General features: G+C 51.0%; 1 protein-coding gene across 1 annotated transcript; it reads left to right on the forward strand.

Annotated features, from left to right (window-relative positions):
* Positions 1-1,151: 1,151 nt before the first annotated feature.
* MLLT1 (MLLT1 super elongation complex subunit) lies at positions 1,152-21,628 on the forward strand. The gene is made up of 12 exons (XM_061601139.1): positions 1,152-1,424; positions 3,346-3,526; positions 4,377-4,459; positions 5,190-5,333; positions 5,905-6,030; positions 6,247-6,801; positions 7,863-7,950; positions 11,275-11,386; positions 12,009-12,108; positions 12,550-12,621; positions 13,982-14,053; positions 14,934-21,628. The coding sequence occupies exons 1-12, from the start codon at positions 1,413-1,415 to the stop codon at positions 15,060-15,062; spliced, it is 1,674 nt and encodes a 557-aa protein (XP_061457123.1). The 5' UTR covers positions 1,152-1,412; the 3' UTR covers positions 15,063-21,628.
* Positions 21,629-22,608: the final 980 nt, after the last annotated feature.

The raw sequence follows: 22,608 nt of genomic DNA on the forward strand, positions 1-22,608 counted from the left end.
GATAGCTGCTTGTTTTAAATATATATATATATATATATATGTTGTGTGTGTTCTGCAACCCCTTTTGCTGTTTTCATAACATGAGGTCCCTGTGCCAAGGTGGTGGGATTTGACACGGGGTGGGGGGAAATGGGGAACATAACAGTTTGTTTCCTTGACATGGGGTTGACAAGCTGTGGCCTTCCCAATCTTTTAAGCTCCAGCTGTCATCTGCCAACATGGCCACTGGTCAAGAACGATGAGAGTTGATGATAATGATTGGTTGATGATAATGAGAGTCAGTGTTGTGTAGTGGTTAGAGTATCAGACTGAGACCTGGGAGAGCAAGGTTCAAATCTCCATTCGGCCATGAAGCTCACTGGGCGACCTTGGGCCAGTTGCCGCTTCTCAGCCTAACCTACCTCACAGGATTGTTGTGAGGATAAAATTGGAAAGGGGAGGGACTATGTTTCTACGCCAACCTTGAGCTTCTTGGGGGAAATAATAAGTAATAATAAAATAAACTTTATTTATGAGATCTGCCTGTCCCCAAATGACCCTGGGAGGGAGGTACATAAATCATTAATATCAATTAAACACAGTGTGATATCATTCCATATAATGACACAACACACACCCAGTCAAAATATAGCCAAAACCTACGCCTGTTTCAGCTCCTTTGAGGAAAGGTGGATAGAAATGTAACTAAAATAAAATAAAGCAAAACAATATTTTTTAAGCAAATTGCAATCACGGGGATAAAGTCCTTTATGCGTAGAGAGTCTCCGCATCGCCCCCTTAGCAGAGGGGCTGAAAGCGACTCATTTTCCCGGAGGACAGAGAGAATTCCTCCTCAGCGCCCCTAAGAGCAGAACCGCCTCGATGAGGACTAGCGCCCTGCCACGTTCTACTTAGAGCGCCTTCGCTCCGGCAGCCGTTAGAGGCCAACTGCGCGCTCGCCTTTTCCCTCCTCCCCCCTGCCCTCCACGGTCTCCTTGACGACGCTGCCCCGCCTTTCGCCCTCTCCTATTGGCCAGCACGTGCGGCAACATCAACCGCCGATTGGTTTGACTTTCATTCCCCTTCCTCATTGGTGGCCCTGGCGCGCGCTCCCATTGGCTGCGGCGGCTGCCTGTCGCTGGAGGGCGGTGCGAGCCTGTGGTGGGGATAGGGTTTCCGTTTCCGGTGTAAGGGTGGTGGTGGTGGTGGAGGGAGAAGCGAAAGGGAGACGTGAGGCGGGCTGGGGCCGACCGCTGAGGAGAGCTCGACGGAGAGACCGAGCGAGGGAGAGGCTCGGCAGGCCCCGAACCATGAGGCGGCGGCGGTGGCCTGAGGGGGAGGAGCAGCCCTGAGGGGGAGCCGCGCCAGGCCAGGCCACGCTAGGCCGAAAGCCCAGGAGGAGGGAAAGAGGAAGGGGCAGGCCGGGCCCAGCCATGGACAATCAGGTGAGGAGGACGGGGGAGGGGCTGCCGCCGCGCTCGTGCCTTCCTCCCGCCCACCCGGGGAAAAAAGGGGGCGTGGCGTGGCTCCATTGGCTGGCTTGCAGGCCCCGCCCCTTTACGAGAGAAGGAGGGGCTTCGCCCGCTTGAGGGGGAAGGGGCGTGGCTCTGCTGGCTGGCTGGCTAGCAGGCCCCGCCTCTTATGAAAGGAGGTGGGGCTTCGCCTGCCTTAGGGAAAGGGGCGTGGCTCCACTGGCCGGCTCGTAGGCCCCGCCCCCACTGTCAAAGGAGGAGTGGTTTCCCCACCTGAAGGGGTGGAGGCTTGCCTTGCAGGAGTGCCTGCCTGCTCCCTTTCTCCTCCTGCCTGAGGTTGTGGGAGGGGCTTGCTGGGGGCCACTGCTCTTCTCCTGCCAGGAAAGGGACGTGGCTCCATTGCTGGGCGCTCAGGCAGCCCAGACGTGGAAGGGTTGAGGGGCTTTGTGCCGCCCCTTAGTGGAAGAAAGGGGGAGTTGTGGGAGAGCCAGGCTCCTCCTCCCTTGGTTTGTGGGAGGGGCTTGCCCATGGACGCTTTTCTCATCCCAGAAGGGGCGTGGCTCTGTACCATTGGGGGGCTTCCAGGCCACCAGCTGTGAAAGGGGAGGGGCTTGTATGTTTTGGGGGAGGGTCTGGCTGCCTAGTAGGAGAGCCAGGTTCTGCTTCCCTCTTTCCAACTGTTAAATGGGAATAGAGGAGGAGGAGGAGCTTCTTTTCACCTTTTGCCCCCATCCACTCCAGAAAAGGACTGGTGGCTTGGCTCCATAGGAGGTCTGGGATCCCCTCCCTCCTCCTCCTCGAATGCAGCAGGAGGAGAGCCTGGTTCTTCTCTTTCCTTCTTCCAGTTATCGCTAGAGGGAGGGGCTGTTTCTGCTCCCAGAATTAAAGTGGTTCGGAACAGGCCTGGTTGTGTTTTGGGGAGATCTGACATCCCTTTCAGTCTTTCTTTCCCCATCTCAGTTCTGTGATATCAGCTTGTGGGGGGACGGGGGGAGGAGCCCTGTTTCCCAAAAGTTAAGGGGATGGGGTGTTTCTGGGAAAGGGGGTGGCCTGCTCTTCCCACAATTAAGGGAGGTACATGCATATGTAAGTATGTTTATGTGTGCATAGATGTAAATATCCACTAAAAACAATAAGGTGGGGAAGGAGAGGCTTTGTTGCACTTGGGGGCAGTGGGGGTTCTCTCCCTCATCAGGGAGGCAGGATGAGGGCAGCTGCTGTCATTTTGAAGATGTGATGTCTGTGGTGTTTATGTAGCACTGAAGATGGCTCACATGTCTTGTCTTGTTGGAGTCCAGCCAACAGCTTTGTCAAGGAGGCAAGGTCTGATTGTCTCCCATCGTTTCTCATGGTTGCCCAAGGCTGTGTGTGCCTTGCTGGCCTACGGCTGCCTCCTTGTACACTCATGGCGGAAGGCAGCATCCGAACAGGGAACTTCACCGCTCGCACTCGTTGCGCTCGCACACGCGTGCCTCCACTGATGAAGTCTGTTCTCCTGCAACTTGAAGTCTATTTGATCTAGTCTTGCCCTCCACGGCAGTAGAGGACAAGGTCTTTGCCTCCTTGTAGGCGACAGCCATTCTTTGAAGATTTGAGAGGGTTCCTCGCCTTCCCCGTGCAGTCGGCTTTTCCTCAGGCTAGATAAGCACAGTTCCTTTAAGTTTTACTGAAAATAAGTAAATATATTTAGAACAAGACTGTTTGCAAGAGAACGTGCTTTATCCTCTCTCTCTTCGGCTAACGATCCGTGATGCATTTCAGCATCAAAACAGCAAAGAGAGATGAACTAGTGAACAAAGAGTTGGAGGTTGTTGCCTCTTGGAGAAATACAGATAGGTATGATGTGTAGGCCAGGTCCTGTTTATTGAAGCCATGCTCTCTTCTCCCTTTCTAGTGCACAGTCCAGGTGAAGCTGGAGTTGGGGCACCGCGCCCAGCTGCGAAAGAAGCCCACCACCGAGGGGTTCACTCATGACTGGATGGTGTTTGTGCGTGGCCCCGAACAGTTCGAGATCCAGCACTTTGTGGAGAGGGTCGTCTTCCGGCTGCATCAGAGCTTCCCTAAACCGAAACGTGGTGAGTGGCAGACAGGGAGGCCTGGAGGGCTGCGTCTGACCCCCAGCTCTGAGGTTTCCCAGCCTGGCATATAGGGGGGTCTGCAACGAAGTCCACAGCAGGTCTGCAGGGTTTCGGGCAGGGAGGCTCTTCCAGCCCTACCTGGACATGCCGGGAATGGAGCCTGGGGCCGCCTGTGTGCAAAGCAGGTGCTCTGCCAACTGACCTATGACCTTTCCCATCAGGATCTGCCAGGGGGCCAGAACTACCTGCAGGGTCTGCTGCAAACAGCTGCGTCCTCAGACCTGCAGCAGGGGAGCCCTTCCCATTGGTGAGCAGCAGCAGTTGGCTCGCATGAAGGCGCTCTGCCTTACAGCAGAAGTGACGGCCTTTGGCCCTCCCTTTGGCCCTGGCCAGTGGCCCTGTTTACCAGTGGTTGTCCGGCAACGTCCAAAGGGCCAGAGGCTTTATCTGTTGTTGTTCTCTCCAGGAGGGCCTGGGGGAGGCCCCTGCCTGAAAGCCCGCAGACTGTGTGCTGGATGGCCCCAGGCTGTGGTTTGCAGGCACACGAGGCCAGCGCCCTGCTGAAGCTAAGCAGGGTCGGGTCTGGCCAGTGCCTGGATGGAAGCCGCCTTGGGTTTCTGTCATTGAAAGAAAGGCACGGGATAAATGTAATAAATAATAATAATAATAATAATCAATGATGGTCCTGTGGCTTCCGCGTGGGTGGGGAAGTGCTTAGTCTGAGAGCGGGGGAGGAGTTGGCGTGACATCACCTACTTTCTGTGCTGACCTTCCTTACACTGGCTGTGCCGTCCAGCGGTGCTGCCTCAGTCCCACAGTTTAACACTCCTTCTGTTTTTCTTCTCAGTCTGCAAAGAGCCTCCTTATAAAGTGGAGGAGTCTGGGTATGCCGGCTTCATTATGCCCATTGAAGTCCACTTCAAAAATAAGGTATTGTTTCATTCTCTCCTTCTCCCTTTCCGTTCCCTTAAAACAAGTGGGCCTGGGGACTGGCTGGCCCCCGAAGCAGTGTAGCTGACCCCCATTGACAGTACCAAATTTTAGTTCAGGTTACCATTTAATGTTGTAGCTTACACCTTTTTAAGAAAGTGCTGAGATGCTGTGAGGCGTAGTACGTGGGCTCCTTCCAAAGGCCACCCAGAAGCCTCCCTTGGTTCAGAGTAGCACGACCAAGCCGCTAACTGTGCAATGGGACTGTGTTCTTGCCATACCTCTCAGGTCTTCCCCAACTGCCTCTACATTTCCAGGGGTGCTTAAGAGTGCTTGTTTTGACCTAGAAAGCCTATGCAAACCTTTCGGGTCTCTGAAGGGCCGCCTGCTCCCACACAGACCTGCCTGCTTGTTAAGATCTTCCTTGGAGGCGAGGTGGGCAGAGTTTATCCAGGACAGGGCTTCCCCTGTGGTGAAGATTGGCTTGTCAAACGCCCTCCCGATTTTCCAGATTGTAGTCTTTTAGTGTCATGTGTGTGAGTTGACGTTTGAACTGTGTTGCACTCTCTCTCTGCTGAATTCCTGGGCTGCTTGTGTTGTTTGTCTTACCAGTGTGTTTTAGTATGATTGTAAGCTACCCAGGGACCAATTGCAGGAGGCAGTTACATTATATGTATCTCATTGTCAGGAGGGAAACCTCTTCATGACACTTTTGCTCCTTTGCTTTCAGGAGGAACCGAAGAAAGTTTGCTTCACCTACGACCTTTTCTTGAACCTGGAGGGGAATCCGCCTGTCAACCACCTGCGCTGCGAGAAGCTGACCTTCAACAACCCCACCAAGGAATTCCGCCGAAAATTAATTAAGGCTGGGGGGGTGAGTAGCCAAGGTGCACAGGTGCACACCAGGCATTGTGTGGTGCAGGTGAAGACCGTTTGCTGTACCTTGTGTCTCCCTAGCCGGACGAAAATAGAAAAAGGGGTTTTTGAGAAGTGCTGTTAAGCCTTTTGGAAAAAAGAGGGTAGATGAGCTGCAGTGGATATCTGAGGCAGGGGAAGTAACCAGGGAGGTTCCTGCCCCCTCCCTCTCTCCCATAATACTAGAGCAGGGGTTCCCAAACTGTGGTCTGTGGGCCACCCGTGGTCCATGAGCTTCACTGGATTTAGTGCAACACATTGCAATGGCTACAGCAGGCAGAACAATCATGAAGGGATGTGCCAAGATTCTCAGCAATTTTCAAGTGGTCTATGGGGGGGGGAAGTTTGGGAACCATTGTGCTAGAACATACCACAATGAACAGGCATCAGACTGAGAGCAGGCGAGAAAAATTGTCCCTGCACGCCATGGAGATTTAACATTTGGAATGGGCTGGCACAAAGATGTGGCAAGGGATTGCCGCCAGCTTAGGGAAGGGACTGATAATAGTGTGCCCTTCCTTTTTTCCTAGGTGATGGTCATGCCGGAAGGTGCAGAAACTGTGTCCAGACCCAGTCCTGACTACCCCATGTTACCCACAATACCACTCTCTGCCTTCTCTGATCCCAAGAAGACCAAACCGTCCCACGGGTCAAAGGTGAGTCGCTTTGGAAGAGCATGGGAATGTATTTCCAAAACGGTGAGGTCTAGAAGCTTGAGTAGTTCCCCTCCTACGTAGGAAGTTGTACGTGGTCTTTCTGAAATTCTAGTCCATGCCTTGTTTTGTCTGAACCCTCCCTGCATGTTTGCTCTGGCGTTTGGGGTTTTCCTTGATGTTGTCTCTCTCTCTCTCTCCTCCTTTGCTGGCACTTAGGAGGCAAACAAAGATGGCAGCAAAGCTTCCAAGCCCCACAAGGTCACCCGTGAGCATCGCGAGAGGCCCCGGAAAGACTCGGAGAGCAAAAACGCCTCCTCCAGGGACCTCGAGAGGGAGCCAAGCAAACCCGCGAAGGACTCCTCCCGGAAGCCCGCCGAGAACAAGACGCCCAAGGAGGAGAAGCCCCTCCCGAAAGCTGCTTTCAAGGAGCCCAAGCTGGCCCTGAAGGAGCCCAAGCTGGAGAACACCTCCCCGAAGGGCGGCCCTCCGCCCCCCGAGGCAAAGCCTGCCAGCAAGAGGCCCTGCGCAGTGGAGTCTCCCAAGCCCAGCGCAAAGAAGCCAAAGAAGAACAGCTCCAAAGGGGCCAAGACCGCCCCGGCAACGTCCCCCCGGACCTCATCCCACGCCGAGAAGAAGCCGGCCAAGGAGAAGCCTGGCGCCAAGGCGGAGAAGGTGAAGCCAGAAAGCGAAGCCAAGGCCGTCAAGAAGCCCCCGGAGGTGGCGGTGGCAGAGGAGTCCAACTCGGAGGAGGACGCGTCTTTGAAATCAGAGGTGAGGGGCCGGGCTCTTCCCTGTGCAGCCTGGCAGGGCTGTGCCCACTGGCATCCGCCAGGCACAGCCCGTATCAGAGGCACGGCTGCTTGGGCCCTGGAGTTCTGCTTGAGTCTTGGTCCGGCCAGATGGTGGAACTGTGAAGGCTTCCTCAGAGGCAGATCTGAGGGTCCGTGGCGGTTTCGCGGGATGTACCGGTCAGTTTCCATCGCCCCATTCCTGGGAGTACAGGCCGAGCCCCCTTCGGTCTTCAGAAACCCGTGTGTCGGTCTCTGGGTTGTATTCAGCTAAGCCCTACTCAGAGAAGACCCATGGAAATGAATGCCCATCTCTATTAACTGCAGTGGGTCTACGTTGAGAAGGACTGGCACTGAATGCAAGCCCCTGCATCTGTTTTCTTTTTATCAGTGATAACCAAAGTTTCTACCCCAGTGCTAAAACTTAAGCATGTCAGTCCAGCCCTTTTTAGGTTTTTTTTTAAATGGGCTGAATGTGCATTATATTCGTAGCAGTAGTAGTGTTAGTGTTATTATCTTGGAGATCACAAAAGACAAAATAGCGTCTCCCGCTTCCACACCAAGAACAAAAAGGATAGAGAAAAATATCTAGGCTGAAGCAAATGAATGAAGAGTTAGAGGAGGAACTTGAATAGGGCTGGTGGAGGGTGGCTAGGAAAATCGTGGCCGTACTGGAAGTTGGGGTGCACCCAAGGTGAGCCTCTGGGGATGTGGCTGCTCAAAGAGAGCCAGAAGGTTTTTGCCACACAAAGATGGAAGAGGTCAGGGTTGCCCGTCCTGTTTTTTCACCGTGGGGGATCTTACTCATCTCTGACTCAGTTGTCCCAAGTGGGAAGCTGCCCAGACTTCTGACTCGGTAAGCTAGTCCTCTTGGTTACTAAAGAATAGTACCGAAATTTAGAAAGCCTTCATTGGGGAATAAGAAAAGGAGGGAGAGCGAGGAACAGATGCCATCTCCCTTTCTCTCTGCTCTTCTGCTGTACAGACCACAAGCCTGAGATTCTTTTCTCTCTTTCCCTTGTGCCTTTTCTCTGCGGGGTGAAGTCTGCCCCATCCAGCCCTTCCGACTCCAGCTCCAGCTCCGACTCCAGTTCAGACTCTGATTTCGAGCCGTCTCAGAACCACAGCCAAGGTGCGTTGCTGTTTGGAAACCTCACGTGAGTCTTGATGTCAATTAAGCCTACGGTGTACGAGTGCGAGGTCGTTGTTAATCGTGGTTAACTAACGATAGCCAGTTCGTAAGCCTAGCATCTGTGCTGTGCTTTCTGAACGTTGAAACCCCTTGATGTGTATCATCCCAGCAATCCTTACCACGGGGGTAGCCAACGTGGTGCCCTCCAGCTGTTGGACACCCAGCGCCTCTCATCTGGGACCGTTTTGCCGTGCTGGCTACTGGGAGGTATACTCCAGCAAGATATGGGGGGCAGTACATTGGCTCCCCCTGCCTTCCCGCAACCCTGTAAGGTAGATCAACAACGTTACCCCCCATGCTGCAGAAGGGTCCATTGAGGCTGTGGGGCTGGTGGGTGGTCAACTCAGCTGCTGGACTTACAGCAGCTCTTCTCAAGGTTTTCTGGGCCTGGTGAAGCTGTGGTTGCTGCTCCTTTCCTAAGAAACATTCTCGCCTGTCTTGAAAGTCACACCACTCGGCCAGACGCAAATGTGTCAGCTTCACCAGTTCCTCGTCGATCTCAGTACAAGCATCTCAAGGCACGGCTGGGGAAGACCCCCCCTCCCGCTCTTTAAAATGCCAGACCAGCCATGCGCTCTCGAGACGTTTTGGACTACAGGGCCCGTCAGCGTCAGGGGTGATGAGAGTCGGCACCCAGCAAAAATAGCCATTCCTCCTGACTGAAGCTTTAAAAAAGCAGCTTCTCTTTTTTTCCCCTCCCCCTTTTGTGGAAGCTAAAGACTTTTGGGCTAGCAAAAGACTTGCCAGTTTAGCTGTAATGTCCATACCACCACTTGACGCACTGGCCATCCTGTGCTCGTGTCCTCTACGCTTGGTGTGATTAGTTGTCACTTGGGAATGAGGGTCATAGGAACTACCTCAGGATTATCTACACTGACTGGCTGCGGCCCTCCAGGATTCCAGGCAGGGGTTTTCTCCTGGAGATGCCGCTGGGGATTGAACTGGGCTGCTGCTTTCCCCTAGTTATGTCATGTGTTCATCCCCCCCCCCCCCCGCGGAGCCAGGCTTCTGGGGGACAAGAAATCAGAGCAAATGTGGGTCTGTAGGAAGAGCAACCATGGTGATAAATGCTGAATTTGTAGTCTTTGTGGTTATAATGGTGACTGCCCTAATTAACAAAAGCAAGTTGTTAATACTAATTCTGGCAACTACTTGCACTGAACAAGTAAACAGCGCATAGCAGCGCTGCTTTGAGTGTCTCAAAAGCGTTTCACGTTAATCTTGCTGTAGTCTCCACAACCACTCTGTCAGGTAGGTCAGTGTTATCCCCGTATTGCAGGGGAAGATGTTGAGTCTGGTTTGCTGTGAGTTCCTGCCAGGGTCAGGATTGGAACCAAGGACTTCCTAAATCATACCTTTGTCTCCCAGCTGCTATGTCAAACCACCTCTCTTGGTACAGAAATGCGTTTGCATCTTCCTTTGTCTTTTCTCTCCCCGGCATTTTAAACATGAGTTCAGGACTCGAGCCGTTGGTCTGAACACCAAAAAGAAAATAATGTTGTAAGCACCCAATTTACTTCTGCACTCAAACGTTTGAGGGCATTCTCATGTTACAAACTGGAAAAGGGCGAGGAACAGTGTACATTTTAGCTGTATTGAAAGCCTTTCAGAGAGACATATCTCAATAGACACTCAAGGACGGGAGGGATTAAGAGGAAAGGTGTGCCAGTCTTTTTTATATACATTGGAATCAATACAAAATGTGACAACAGTCTAGCAGGGGAGGCTACAATTGCCTCCCGTTGCAGATGAGGGTGAATTGTGGCAACTCCCATCAGCCTCAGCCAGCATGGTCAGGGATGACAAGAGGTGTGGCTCAGCAACACCTGGAGGGCCAAAGGTTCCCCACACCCCTCCTAGGACAACCAGAGGCAAGATTTGAAACAGGGACCTCTGTATTTGCCACTACGCTACACAGAGGATTTTGAGGCAGTTCGGTCAGAGGGAGGCAAACTCTTGTTGTGACCGTTACCTGGGAGGGATTCCTCGAGAGGAGAGAGAGGGCTGGGCGGATCCTGAGGAGTGACTGGCAGACCTATGCGAGTGCCAGTCTTGGTGAGGACTGTTCAGAATGATCAGTGTGGCAGCCTCTGAAGGCTCCAGGGCTCCAGGAGAGAGCTGTGGCAGAAGCATTGTTGCACCACCCTCGGGTAGTGGGACAAGAGCCCAGGTGCCACAAGGAGAGAGCAACTAGTCAGAGCATGAAATAGGTGCATTTAGCCCAGGCTTCCCAAACGGAGTTTCAAGCTCTGGACGAGTTCTTTGGGGTGGGGAATCTACTTGGTGCGAGAGAAGCTTCTTGTTTTGAAATGTGTGGCTGGCCTTGCTGGCAACAGAATGGTTTCACTCTAGAACGGAAGAGATGGTGCAACCTCGGAGGAGTGACGCAGTCCCACTTGACTGTTGGGCAGTTCTCTGCGTCCCTCCATGCAGTATTTATTTATGTTTATCAAACAAAAGGTTGCTGCTTGATTGTAGAAAACGTCTCCGCAGTTCACAAAAACAACCCCATTAAAATGATCTATAGAAACAAGTAATTAAAACCATTTTTGAAACAATTAAAAGCAATAGACTAAAAGATGAAAACGTGTCAACATATATGCGTCTGGATAGGCTTGCCTGAACAAAAAGTGTTAGGTGACAAAAAGAATATTTTATGTATTACATTTATATCCTTCCCTTCCTCCCAGTCGGAGCCCCGGGAGGCAAACAAAAGCACTAAAAACACTTTAAAACATCATAAAAACAGACTTTAAAATATATTAAAACAAAGCATTGTTAAAAACATACTAAAATAAAACGTCTTTCAAAACATCTTTTAAAAAAAGCTTTAAAAACATATTAAAAAGCAATTCCAACACAGATGCAGACTTATTTATTACACTGAAGGCGCCTGCCTGGAGTCACTAGGCAGGGAGTTCCAAAGCGTAGGTGCTGTCACACACAAAAAAAATGCCCCTCTGCCTCTCCTTGTCTTGTTTTGCTGTCGCAGGCAGGCAGAACAGCAGGTTAAATGTGCCCATGTTGGGCCATCATACATGGTTTGCAGGCCAGCTCTGTTTGGCTTGGGAAGCCTTCGGGTTGTGTCCTGCTGTGTTTCCAGGAAAAACCCGTCGGAACTGAAGGGAGCCAAATTCGCTGACTCCCAGTCAGCAGCACAGCACGACTCCACTTAGTGTCAAACCCGAATTCTCCCATCATGATGCCTGTTTTTAAACTGTTTCTCTCTCTCTCTTCCCCCCCCCCCCGGTTTCTGACCTCCAGGGCCGCTGCGTTCCATGGTCGAGGACCTCCAGTCGGAAGAATCTGACGATGATGACAGCTCCTCTGGGGAAGAGGCGGCGATCAAGGCAACCCCTGTCAGCAGGGATGCCAGGTGAGAACGGATCAGATTTATTTACTGGCTGCTTTGCTGTGTTCATATCAGCTTGTAAGCCAATGGTCGTCTTCCCAAAGCGCTGGCGTCGTCTTAAACACACACAAAGGACAGCCACTCCCATCAGGTGTATAGGGACGCTCAAGGAAAGGGGAGTGGAGGGGAGAAAGGGAGAAAAGGCTGATCTCCCCATGCCCAGGTTCTTGCTGGAATAGCCCCAGGTGACTCTTGTTCCTTTGGCTGATGCATGAGGCCAAAGCCTCCTCCCTCTGTCCTTCTGCATTCGCAGGGCAACTGGTGGTTGGAGCAGACGACTCTTTCTGGCAAGGAGGCGGGGAGGGAAATGAGTTGCCTGCAGCCGCTCCCTCCCTAGCCGCTGGCTAGGGCCAGAGCGTGCCGCTGCTCTTCAGCTCCGGAGTCCCAGCGCAACAGCCCTTAAGAGCTTCTGGGCCTCGGGGAGAGCCTGCTTTTGGGCATGCAGGTCCCTCCCCGCCAGCTGTTGCAGCATTTTGGTCCAAGCCACTTCCGCCCAGCAGTACCGTAGCTGGCCGTCGTCCGCTTTGCGCCTCTCTGCTTCTCCGCTCCCTTCTGCTCTCCTCACTCCTGCCGCTTGCCTCCTCAGGCTCAGCCACAGCGACAGCGATAGCGACAACAGCACGGACTCCTGCCTTCCCAGTCGGGAGCCTCCTCCCAGCCAGAAACTGCCCCCTCCTAACAACAAGGTAAGCGCAGATGGGTTGGGATCCTTCTTGATGGGCTGTAGTAAGCAAGGTCCCCCAGCAAGCTGTATAGCACCGTGTGATGGAGCTTGGGCCTGCGCGCACTCCTCTCCTCTGGCAGTTGGCCGCATCCACCTTCCAGCTTAAACTAGCCGCAGCTTGTTGTTGCATCCAACCTGGGAAACCGTGTTCAGTTTAAGCTGCAGTTTAAGCTTCCATGACAGAGTGAGTTCCTTCTCCTCGACTTGGGCCCACGTTCTCAAGGGGCTGGGGTGGGACTGGCTTGTCGTTCCTCCATTGCGAGGAGGAGAAGGAGAGCCGATTTGCTGTGATGTGCCCAGCTTTGGGCATCAGGAGCCCTCTTGTAGCCCCCGCCACACAACTCTTGTCTTTTATTCCCTCCGAACGAGCTTGTGAGCATGCCCCTCTCTTCATTGCTTCCAGGTCACTGGGAGGAAGAGCCCAGAGTCGTGCAGCAAGCCAGAAAAGATTCTGAAGAAAGGGACCTATGACAAGGTACCTCCACGGAGAGGAGCGTTTGGACTGCAGAGGGAAAGAAGGGGAGGGGAGGCCACCACTTGGTGGAGGGGAGCCCTTTGCTGATTAGGAGAAACCCAGCCAGCTCCAAACAGGCTGAAGCCTTTCTCTTTTTCTGAAATGTGCAAAGCTGCCTTCTGCAGAGCCGGGCTGTTAGTTCATCGAGCCCATGAGGGAGCCAATATGGTGCCCTCCAGTTGTTGATTCCAGTGGGGCTCTTCCTAAGTAAACCTTGGTTGGATACTGCCCCAAGTGAATCCCAACGTCATCCATCTTCAGAGCAAAAAAAAAAAAAAAGGCATAGAGAAGAGCGACATCCAGATGGCAAGTATCACAAGTCATTGTTCTGCTCTGCCCTGCCGCTGCTGAGCCACACAGCCCCACAGTTCTGGGCACCAGATCTTATGACGGACGTAAGAGACGCTGGAGTCTGTCCCAAGGGGGGCGGCCAGGATGGTGGAGGGATCTGGAAAGCAGTCCCTAAGAGGAAAGGCTGAAGGAGCTGGAGAGGAGAGGTTAAGGGGAGACGGGATAGCCGTTTACAGATATCCAAAGGGTTGCCATGCAGAAGAAGGGGCGGAGTCGTTCTCAGTTGCCGCAGAGAGCAGGGCTAGAACTAGTGGCTGGGGATGGCAGGGAAGCCGATTTCAATAAAACGTGGGATAAACGCATGTTACAAGTGACCTGAACTGGGGACCGGAGGGGGGATAGACAGAAAGGCAATCTACTCTTCCCTCTGTGGATTCCTCCTCTAAAGTGTTTTTTGCTTTTGCTGGCTTTGCTCCTCCCCTTCTTGTTTTTGTTCCTTGTCTTAGTTAGCAAGGGCTCCCATGGCTGCTTCAGCATGTATCACTTGACCTCTTTGCAGTAATAAACCTTCCGTTTCATTAGTCTTCCAACTCATGGTCTTAGCAGACCAGTTAAATATCTACCAAAAGCTCTTTTAACAGTTTTGACAGCGGAGGAAACTGCCTTGGGCTCTCAACAGCTGGAGGCATTCCAAGCAGAGGCCGGCCAGCCAGCCATCTGTTAGGAATGCTGTAGATCTGGAGTAGGGGAAGCTCTTGCCCTCCAGATGATGCTGGGACTCCAACTCCCATCAGCCCCAGTTATCCCGGCCAATGTCCAGCAGCATCTGGTGGTCCGCAGGCTCCCCTGGCCCCTGCAGTGCAGAGTCTCCAAGCCCCTTCCAGCTCTGTGACTCTCAGCCCTCTCCAGGTGCTCCCCTGCCCTGCCACAAGGGACCCATCCAGCACGCTCCCATCCACATGCCCGTCTCTTCCTCCAGGAAACCTCAGTGCCATGCCCCTGGTAACCTTTCTCCCTTCCCCTCTCCAAGGCCTACACTGACGAACTGGTGGAGCTCCATCGGAGGCTGATGGCTTTACGGGAGCGGAACGTGCTTCAGCAGGTGAGGAGGCGCCGGGGGTGGGGCGTGAGGGAGCCAACGCCCTTTGGCTGCAGGGCCACACTGCTCTTGTTTGCCGCCCTGGGCTCCTGCTGGGAGGAAGGGCGGGATATAAATCAAATAATAAATAAATAAACAAACTGAACTCTCCTCCTGAAGTGGCATGCATCGGAAGGCAACAGATTTGTTCCATCTCTCATGCTTGTAGCTGTTGTGTTCAGCGCTGGTTTAAACGCTAGCTGTGAGCCGAGGAGTCCCCGATTCTGTAGTATGGATGCATGGTGCAACTTAAGAACACGAGCGGGACCGGTAACAAAGATACCTGCAAGATACGCGCCTCCTGTTCGGGGTTACACAAACGCTCAGCATTCTGTCCAGAGCCTGGCTCAGTCCTTCCTTTGGCTTTATGTTTTGTTTGCCTCCGCAGTGGGAGCGTTTAGCAGTGTACCTCTGCAAACCCCAGGGCTTCCTCCTCCGCCTGCGTTAGGTGCATATACCGCTTGTACCCCTAATTGTTTTGACTTCCTTTCCATTGCTTCCCCCCAATTAGCCATGCTTCACTTGCAGAATCGACGCCCCACCCCGAAACCTACATGCCCCTGTTTTTGTTTCACTTGAAGCATACAGGTTTATGAACACCTTGTAGTCTGCCCTCGCTGTGCATGGCGCTTTAAAAGCCATACGCAGAGTGTGAAGGCAGAACCCCTGGCCCCGGGAGCTCAGTCTGGGTTTCAGCCGCAGGACAGGCAACGAGAGAGCGTGTGCACAAGGGAAGAGACGTGTGCGCTGCTGCTGCGGGCTCCGAACTTCTCCATCTTGAGCTGGCATGGAACATGCGCGTGTCTGTATCTAACGCTGGTCCTTTCTTTCCCTCCTGGCTTAGATTGTAAATCTCATTGAGGAAACTGGACATTTCAACGTCACCAACACCACCTTCGACTTCGACCTGTTCTCCTTGGACGAGACGACCGTCCGCAAGCTGCAGAGCTACTTGGAGGCCGTGGCCACGTGACCCTTGGCTCTGAAGCAGGACACTCTTTTTTGAAACCAGAACCCCCATCTCTACGGTACCGGGAAATGGACTTGCGGACCTTGGCCACCGCCTTATCCTCTCGGTTCCCCTGAAGCACTGTCTTAGGGATCAGCCACGCTCTAGGAACACGCTGCTGCCGCCGCTACTAGCTACTGCGCTTCTCTTCTTGGGCTTCAGCCGAGCGCTCGCCCCTGGCGAAACTGCCCTCCCTTGCTTCAGAAGCTTTCTCGGAGCCGGTAGAGTGAAAACGACGCTGGTCCTAGCCTCGCCACTGCACCCTTCTTGGTTGTCCGGTTGTTGCTTTCACAATTCCACCTTCTTACATTTTAGAACGAGACGCTTGACGTGTGTGTGTTTTTAAAAAGAATGCACTTCTTTTGAGGCATCCTCTCCAGCTCGGGATAAAGTTCAGTTGCTATTTCCGCAGAACCTACAGACATTAGCAGGCTTGCCTGCAGTGTGTGAGGCTTACCCCCCACCCACCCCCAGGTTACACGGAAAGATGCTCACACCGCATCAGAGTAGGCATTGAGGCAGCCGGATCAGGTGATTTGCCCAGAGATATCCACCCTGTTTGGGGCATGGTGGTTCCGGCGGGTGAGTGGAATACTGTGGAGTTGGTCCACATCCTGGGTGCAGCAACGCCAGGGGCCTGAACTCCTTCTGGCGTGTGTGGGAAGGTTTCTGAAACGTGACTTGCGCTCCCTGAAGGCACTTGCCGTCTCGCACTTGAGGCTATAGATGTGGGGGGGCTGGATCCAGTTCCTCAAAAGAAACCCCCAGTTTTGATCTGCTTTAACTGTAAGGACCACATTATTGTACGCTGTCTATTTTATATATATATATATATATATATATTATATATATGTATGGTGTACGAAGGGCCTAATTGGGTCTTGAAGTCTCAAAAGAGATGGGTGGGGGGCATTGATTACTTTTTGTTCTGTTTTTTAAAAAAAAAAAAAGAAATTGCAGTGGCAGATTTGGGGGGTAAAGTACAGTTTGACCTGTTTTAGCATCTGGCAGCCAAGCAAACATCCTTGACACCTTTTGGTGTTCTGTTCTCTGAAAAGGGACCGATCTGTGTATCTTCCCCCCTCCTTCATCTTCTTCACCGTCAGTGTTTGAATCGCTTTTTGCCAAAATGCATTCCCTCGCTGTTTTGTTAGAGAAACGCCCCCCAGTCAGTCTCTGGTGGCAGGGAAGAGATTAGCAGATTCACAGGAGTATCTCTTGTGTGTTTGTCTTTCTCCTTTACTTTGTTACAAACAAAAAGGAAAACACTTGCAACGTCACAAGGTTTTGAAAACAAACTTTGGTAGGTGCCGGATGACACTAACTGGAATATTTGTAAATATTCTGTGCTTGGCTAAGCCTTGATGCGTTGGGTGTATCGAGCGTGGAGGGGAGAGGCCCTCAGGTATGCACACACACATTTTAGAGGCGCAGCTCATCTTCCAAGTCTTAATCTTTTGCCAAATCTTACGCGGCTGCTGATGGTGGATGAGTCGCCATGTGCCTGTTGAGGCGGAAGGGGGTGGGTTAGAGCCTCTGCCATGAGCCCTCTTAGGAGGCCTAAAGGGAGTGCTTGGGGGTGGGGGCTTCGTGGCTGGTGTGCTGAGTAACAGTAGTTGTTTTTTGGGGGGCGACTGTTGTTTTAGTCCCTTCTTCATGGTTCTCAACCCCCTTTTTTATCATGTAAAAGTTACAATGAAAATGTCCAGTGTGGCAATAATAAGCTGATCTGGGTTAGGTCATGTTGACCCCAAATCCTGTTTCAATCTTCTCTCTCTCTCTCTCTCTCTCTCTCTCTCTGTGTGTGTGTGTGTGTCTACCATCGGTTGTTTGTCTTCAGATATAAAATGCCAAGTTCCAGGGCTTCTTTGCCCTGTTGCAGTGACTCAGCTGCAACACTTCTCGATCTGGCCGATGATTCCAAGCCTCAGAAATTGGGAAATTCCCAGAGAGGCTCTGCTGTGCCAACAGAAAACAGAGGGCAGCCAAGCACTTTGCTGTGTCTGCTGAAACACTTCCCCTCTCAACCTCACAGGGGCATTGCTAATTGGGGGGGGGTGTCCACTCATGAGGTGCAGACCCCCCCCCAGTTATTTTTCTGAGTGCTCCACGTGGTTTCTGGGCAGCTAATGAATTTGAGAGGGAGGTGATCTGGGTGACAGAAGGTTATTTGGAGAGAATAAATTAAGTTAAAGGTAACTTTTATCTGGAAATGGTTTGGGGACAACGAGTGGGGGAACTGAAAGGAGATTGAGTTGACTTGGAGCAGGATCTGTTGGGAGAGGATGAATGGGGGTGAAGGGATTGATGGGAAACTGATTTGGGGTGGGGTGCAAATTAGCTGAAATAATTTATAATTGGGGTGTGGGAACCTAGTCAGCTTGCCTTCTCTGACGCTGGTATTCTGAATTTGCATGTGTGTATGTATATATGTGTATAAATTAACATATCCCCCCTCACATTTTTTTAAGTACCCCGCAGCGCCCTCGGAGCTCACCAATGCCTCCGCCTTCTTCCGGTTGAGCGCTGAAGCCACGCAGCCTCAAGATGAGGCCCTCAGTGTAAGCATTCAAACAGTGACCAAATTCTCCCCCCCACCACTATAAAAAGGAGACTGTCAGGTTGCCTCCTTCCAAAGCAAAGCGTGAGTTTTCCCAACCCCCTTTTCCCGCGCAGCCCTCCCCAGCTTCCAAACCCCTCAGTTGATGCCGCCTTGTCCCAAGCGTTGCCCGTCTTTGGGTTTGGAAGTTGCTTTGAGGACACAAGGCACCCCAGGGAGGGTGAAGCCGCGTTTGCCTCCAGGGCAGTGTCCCTACACATCGCTGCATTTGGGGGGGGGCTCTGTTTGATCACAGCGGCCTCCACCCACCCCAAACTTCAGTATTATTATGCTCGTGTTTGGGAGGGGCGGTTGCGCAGGGGAGAGTGAACATTTGTAAGAAACTTTTTCCCACTATTTTAAAAAAAAAAGTATTTTGTAGATTTTAAGAATGTCCCCAGCTTTCTCTTGCTCCATTGGTGCCTCAATGGCAGATCCCCCCCAGTGGCTGTTTTGGTCACCAAAGGCTTCCTCCTAATCCTATTTTTCTTCTCCGCCCCTCCATATCCTTTTTTTAAAAAAAAAAATCCCCAAAGCCTTTGAGGCTTTCCAGTTGGGCTGGAGCCCAAACGCTGGTTGATCAGACTTGGGGGCTTTGTGACTGTGCTGTTCCCCTCCCCGTTCCCCTTCCAGTCTGTTGTAGATTCTCTTAGGTCAGCTGCTGTGTTTGTGGGTCCATCGTGGTGTTCTTGTGTGTGTGTCTCCCTCGAGTGAAACCATCCATGGGTAGCTGGAAGGGCCTCCCTGGCTCTCTCCGGCTTCTGAAAAATGGCCCTAAAAGTAAAGAATGAGGTGTCTTTTCAAATGGATATTGTCTTTTTATGATCTCTCTCTGCCCTTACCTCCTTTATCCCTTGAAACTGACAGAACTCTTCCTCTGTTACCTTCATTTTTCCTCTGGGTTAAAGGGCATGACTGGGGAACCCTGAACCTGGGCTATGGTTTTTTTCTTTTCTTTTTTGGTTGGGCCAGTCTTGCCCCTCTCCCCCTAAAACTTTGTATGGAACTTGAGAAAAAGTAGCTGATTCCTTCTCTTCATTTTGGCCCAATGGTGTTAAGTAGATGTGAAATATTAGGAGTTTTAAAGCTGCGGGATTGTTGGGGGGTGGGGCAGGGGAGGGAGGCCATGTTTAAAGTAGATGAGAAATTTTTAGAAACTTGAAAGCTCTTTTTTCCCTGTTCTTATTTTTGTGTCTTTAAAGAGGAATATGGGGGGTGGGGGATCAAAATACATACAATGCTGCCACTTGAGAGTGTGGAGCGATTTGGGTACATCTTGGCACACACAAAATGGTACCGCTGTAAGCATGAATTCTTTCAGTTTTCCACTTAATTATTACAGATATACTCAGTGTTATGTGTGGAACAGCAGCTCCGGAATATGTAATTCAGGCATACAAATTGCTGCCTCAGAAATTGGTGGATTCCCAGAGAGGCTCTGCTGTGCCAACAGAAAAGAAAACAGGGCAACCGAAGAGTTTGCTGTTTGCTGAAACACTTCCCCTTTGAGATGTCTCGTCCGCTGTGGCAGGGTAGGGTAGACAGGGCAACGTTATAATCTGGAGATTGTTAAACTGTCTATGTGTCACTAAGATTTAACAGGCAGGCATGGGGAGGCGGGACACTTTCCAAAACACGCATGGAACAGTGTGGACTGGCAACTTACAGGCTTCTTTCTCGGATCCAGAAGTACACTTGCGAGCGATGGCACGGCTAGTGTGGCCCAAGAGAGAGGAGGTAGCCCCCCAGTGATACTGAGCTTTGGAGGTGCTCAGAAAGCTGGGAGACAGTGAGGTATCGCTGAGCGCCTTAGAGCCTCAGTGCGATGTCAGAGAAGCCCCTGCTTGTCCGTGATTTGAGGGAGGAGCAGCCCTTGCCTCTTGTCAGGCCCTGGGAGCCACGCATTCTCACCTGGCTGCTTACCAAGGCCAGTTGAAATAAGTGGACTGTACTCTCACCGCTGCGCTTTTATTTGCCAGACTGATCTAAGCATACCCTTTTTAAAAAAAAAAATTCTTTGCCACTTTACAGATAGGATTTTAAAAATGAAACTGATCTGATTGGCCATGTGTGATTAAACCCGAATGGCAGTTTGATTATTTCGACCAAGGAATAGTAGAAATGGAAGGTTTTCTTTCTAGTGGGAAAGGATAGGTGTGAACACCCTTTTTTATGCAGCAAACATTGATTTCAGCTTTTTTTTGTTAAGTTCCTTCAAGTCGATTACGACTTATGGCGACCCCATGAATCAGCGACCTCCAACAGCATCTGTTGTGAACCACCCTGTTCAGATATTGCAAGTTCAGGTGTGTGGCTTCCTTTATGAAATCGCCCATTTCTTGTTTGGCCTTCCTCCTTTTCTACTTCCTTCTGTTTTTCCCAGCATTATTGTCTTTACTAGTGAATCATGTCTTCTCATTATGTGTCCAAAGTATGATAACCTCAATTTCATCATTTTAGCTTCTAGTGATAGTTCTGGTTTAATTTGTTCTAACACCCAGTTATTTGTCTTTTCATGGTCCGTGGTATCCACAAGGCTCTTCTCCAACACCACATTTAAAATGAGTTGATTTTTCTCTTACCCACTTTTTTCACTGTCCAACTTTCACAGAACAAATATTTCACAAGGGTTTGGTTCCCCTCAAATTTCCCTCCCCCCCTCCCCAATTTCAGGCAGCATGGAAGGATTTGTGCTCCAAATTTGGCTGGGTTTTCCCTCAGGCAATTCCTGTCCCTGGTGCTCAGCAGAGATTTGGATGAGTTCCATGTGCTGTACAAGTGTCTTACAGGAAGGGTTTGGTCCAGAAGAGTCTTGGAACTACCGTAACTTGGGTGCAGAGAGGCGCAGCTGTTCAGCTACCACCTTGAACTGCTCTGTCCTCTTCCATCATGAGCAGTTGTTGAAAAGAGATCAGTTCATAGCCCAAGGTGGGGTGAGGCTTGTCTCAAAAACCATCTCTGCCCTCCATGCAGCTTGACCCCTTCATGTTACCCACGGATAGCACACTTGAAGTCCTCTCCAGTCGGTGTCCACTCTGATGCTTTTGAAGCACATCAGCGACTTCAGCAGGAAAGGCTTTAATTTAGATTCCTGTGTTGAGCAAGGGGTTGGACTCGATGGCCTTATAGGGCCCTTCCAACTCTTTGATTCTATGGCTCTTTCGGAGATGTTTCCTCCCATAGAAGTAGGATTTGAAAGGTGTTTTTTCAGAAATGGTTCTGTTCTTCAATGCTTTGAGCTCAAAAGTGTTCTGGAGAGATCTGTCTGTGCATTCAGCATCACATGTTCACTGCCATTTCGTTAATGCCATTAAGGATGAAAGGTGCTGCTGGTCCCAGAGTTAATTAATCTTCCTGAGATTCTCAGGAAGTTTTGTTCTTTTTCCCCCAGAAAAAGAAAGTTAAAATAAGCAAAAATCTAGTCCATAGTGTTGCCAGTAGGTAGGGCAATGCCTGGTGAAATCTAGAACCCAAAGAGCTGGCTAAGATTTCCATGGTTGGGGGGAAGGGTTTGCATATCTCTGTGCCCAACCCCTCATGATTAGCAATACCAGAAAATTATGCAAACAAAAATTGCTTATAATGTATACCGGTTGCAGTATTTGGATTTTTTCCTGTTTTATTGTGAAGTGCGCATGACCGAGATCACACTCCTTGAACAGTCATAATACTTATTGAGTCTTAATTGGCCTGGGGTGGGGAGTGGGGGTCATGAGTGTGTCAAGGCCTTCGGAACAAAAAGAGAGGGGAATTTTGCACTCTTGAAGGAGGTGGACGAGTACTTAATCCTCTTGCTGGTGTGTAATTTACTTTTTTTGTTTAGGCTGTCTACTGATGGAACCACAGGTATTAAATACCTGGTCTATGTATTGAGGATATTACAAGTACTGGGAGGGAGGGGGATTTCTTTGCTCAGATGTAAGAAATAAAACCTGGAAAAGGGGTGGGAGGGGGGAGGAATATTTGTAATAAGTTAAGGGGTCCGGGTGTGTGTGTGGAGGGGTTGTCCTGACTTTTGCGCTCTTTTTTTGTGAGATTTATGGAGGAGTTTTATAGGAAAAGGAAAACCTGAAATAAAGGTGAGAGTGTCACAAATGACGGGGTGTGTTATGCTGCTTTCTCTCAACGTGCGCCTGGAGTTTTTCCGAGGCAAAGCCGGCTTGTCTCCCATGCTCTCTATCTCTGCCGCTACCCAGGACAGGTTCGGCCTGAGCGTGGCTCCTTCGGAGAGCGTGGCCCGAGCAGAAGCTGTGTCAAAGTCCCTGCGAAGCTGGACAAAGTCGCCCCCTGGGTTCTTTGGGGGAGGCTGTGGACTTCAAATGTGGGCTTTAAATGTTGCGGTCCGGCCCGCTGCTGCGTGATCTGGACTTTAAGCAGCAGCAGAGCTTGGAGGGGAGGTGCAAAGCGAGCGACCTGGCAACCTTCCATGGGGATTTGTTCATTTTCTAGAATTCAGCTGCGCAGACCTGCTGGCAATCCCCAGGAGCCACTCTTGGCTGACGGAGATAAACCCAAAGAGGCCTCTGTGGGTGTTGCTGTTTTGCTGTAACCTACAAAGCAGGCTGTTAATTACGATAGCCAAAGAGTCAGTTCTCTGTTGTTTGAAACAGCAACATTTATTCAATATTTTTAAATAGAAATTTTGAAATGACTTTTAAAACAAAACCAAACTCATTATTAAGTATTTTTGTTTAAATAGCAGATGATTAGCTACAGTATTTAGTTCTGATGGGAAACTCCCTTGGCAAGATACAGCAGGACTCTGGCCCTGTCCTTATCCCAATTTTTCTTGGGAGAGGGGTCACCTTTCACCATTTTCCACAAGATAGCAGGCAGGCTTGGTCTTTGGTTGTATGATTGATTTTCATGCGTTTTACAGGCTTGTAAACTGCCTTTTGGGGGCAGTATGAC

The sequence above is a fragment of the Rhineura floridana genome, chromosome 18 (assembly GCF_030035675.1).
Source record: "Rhineura floridana isolate rRhiFlo1 chromosome 18, rRhiFlo1.hap2, whole genome shotgun sequence".
In the NCBI taxonomy this organism is placed as follows: Eukaryota; Metazoa; Chordata; class Lepidosauria; order Squamata; family Rhineuridae; genus Rhineura; species Rhineura floridana.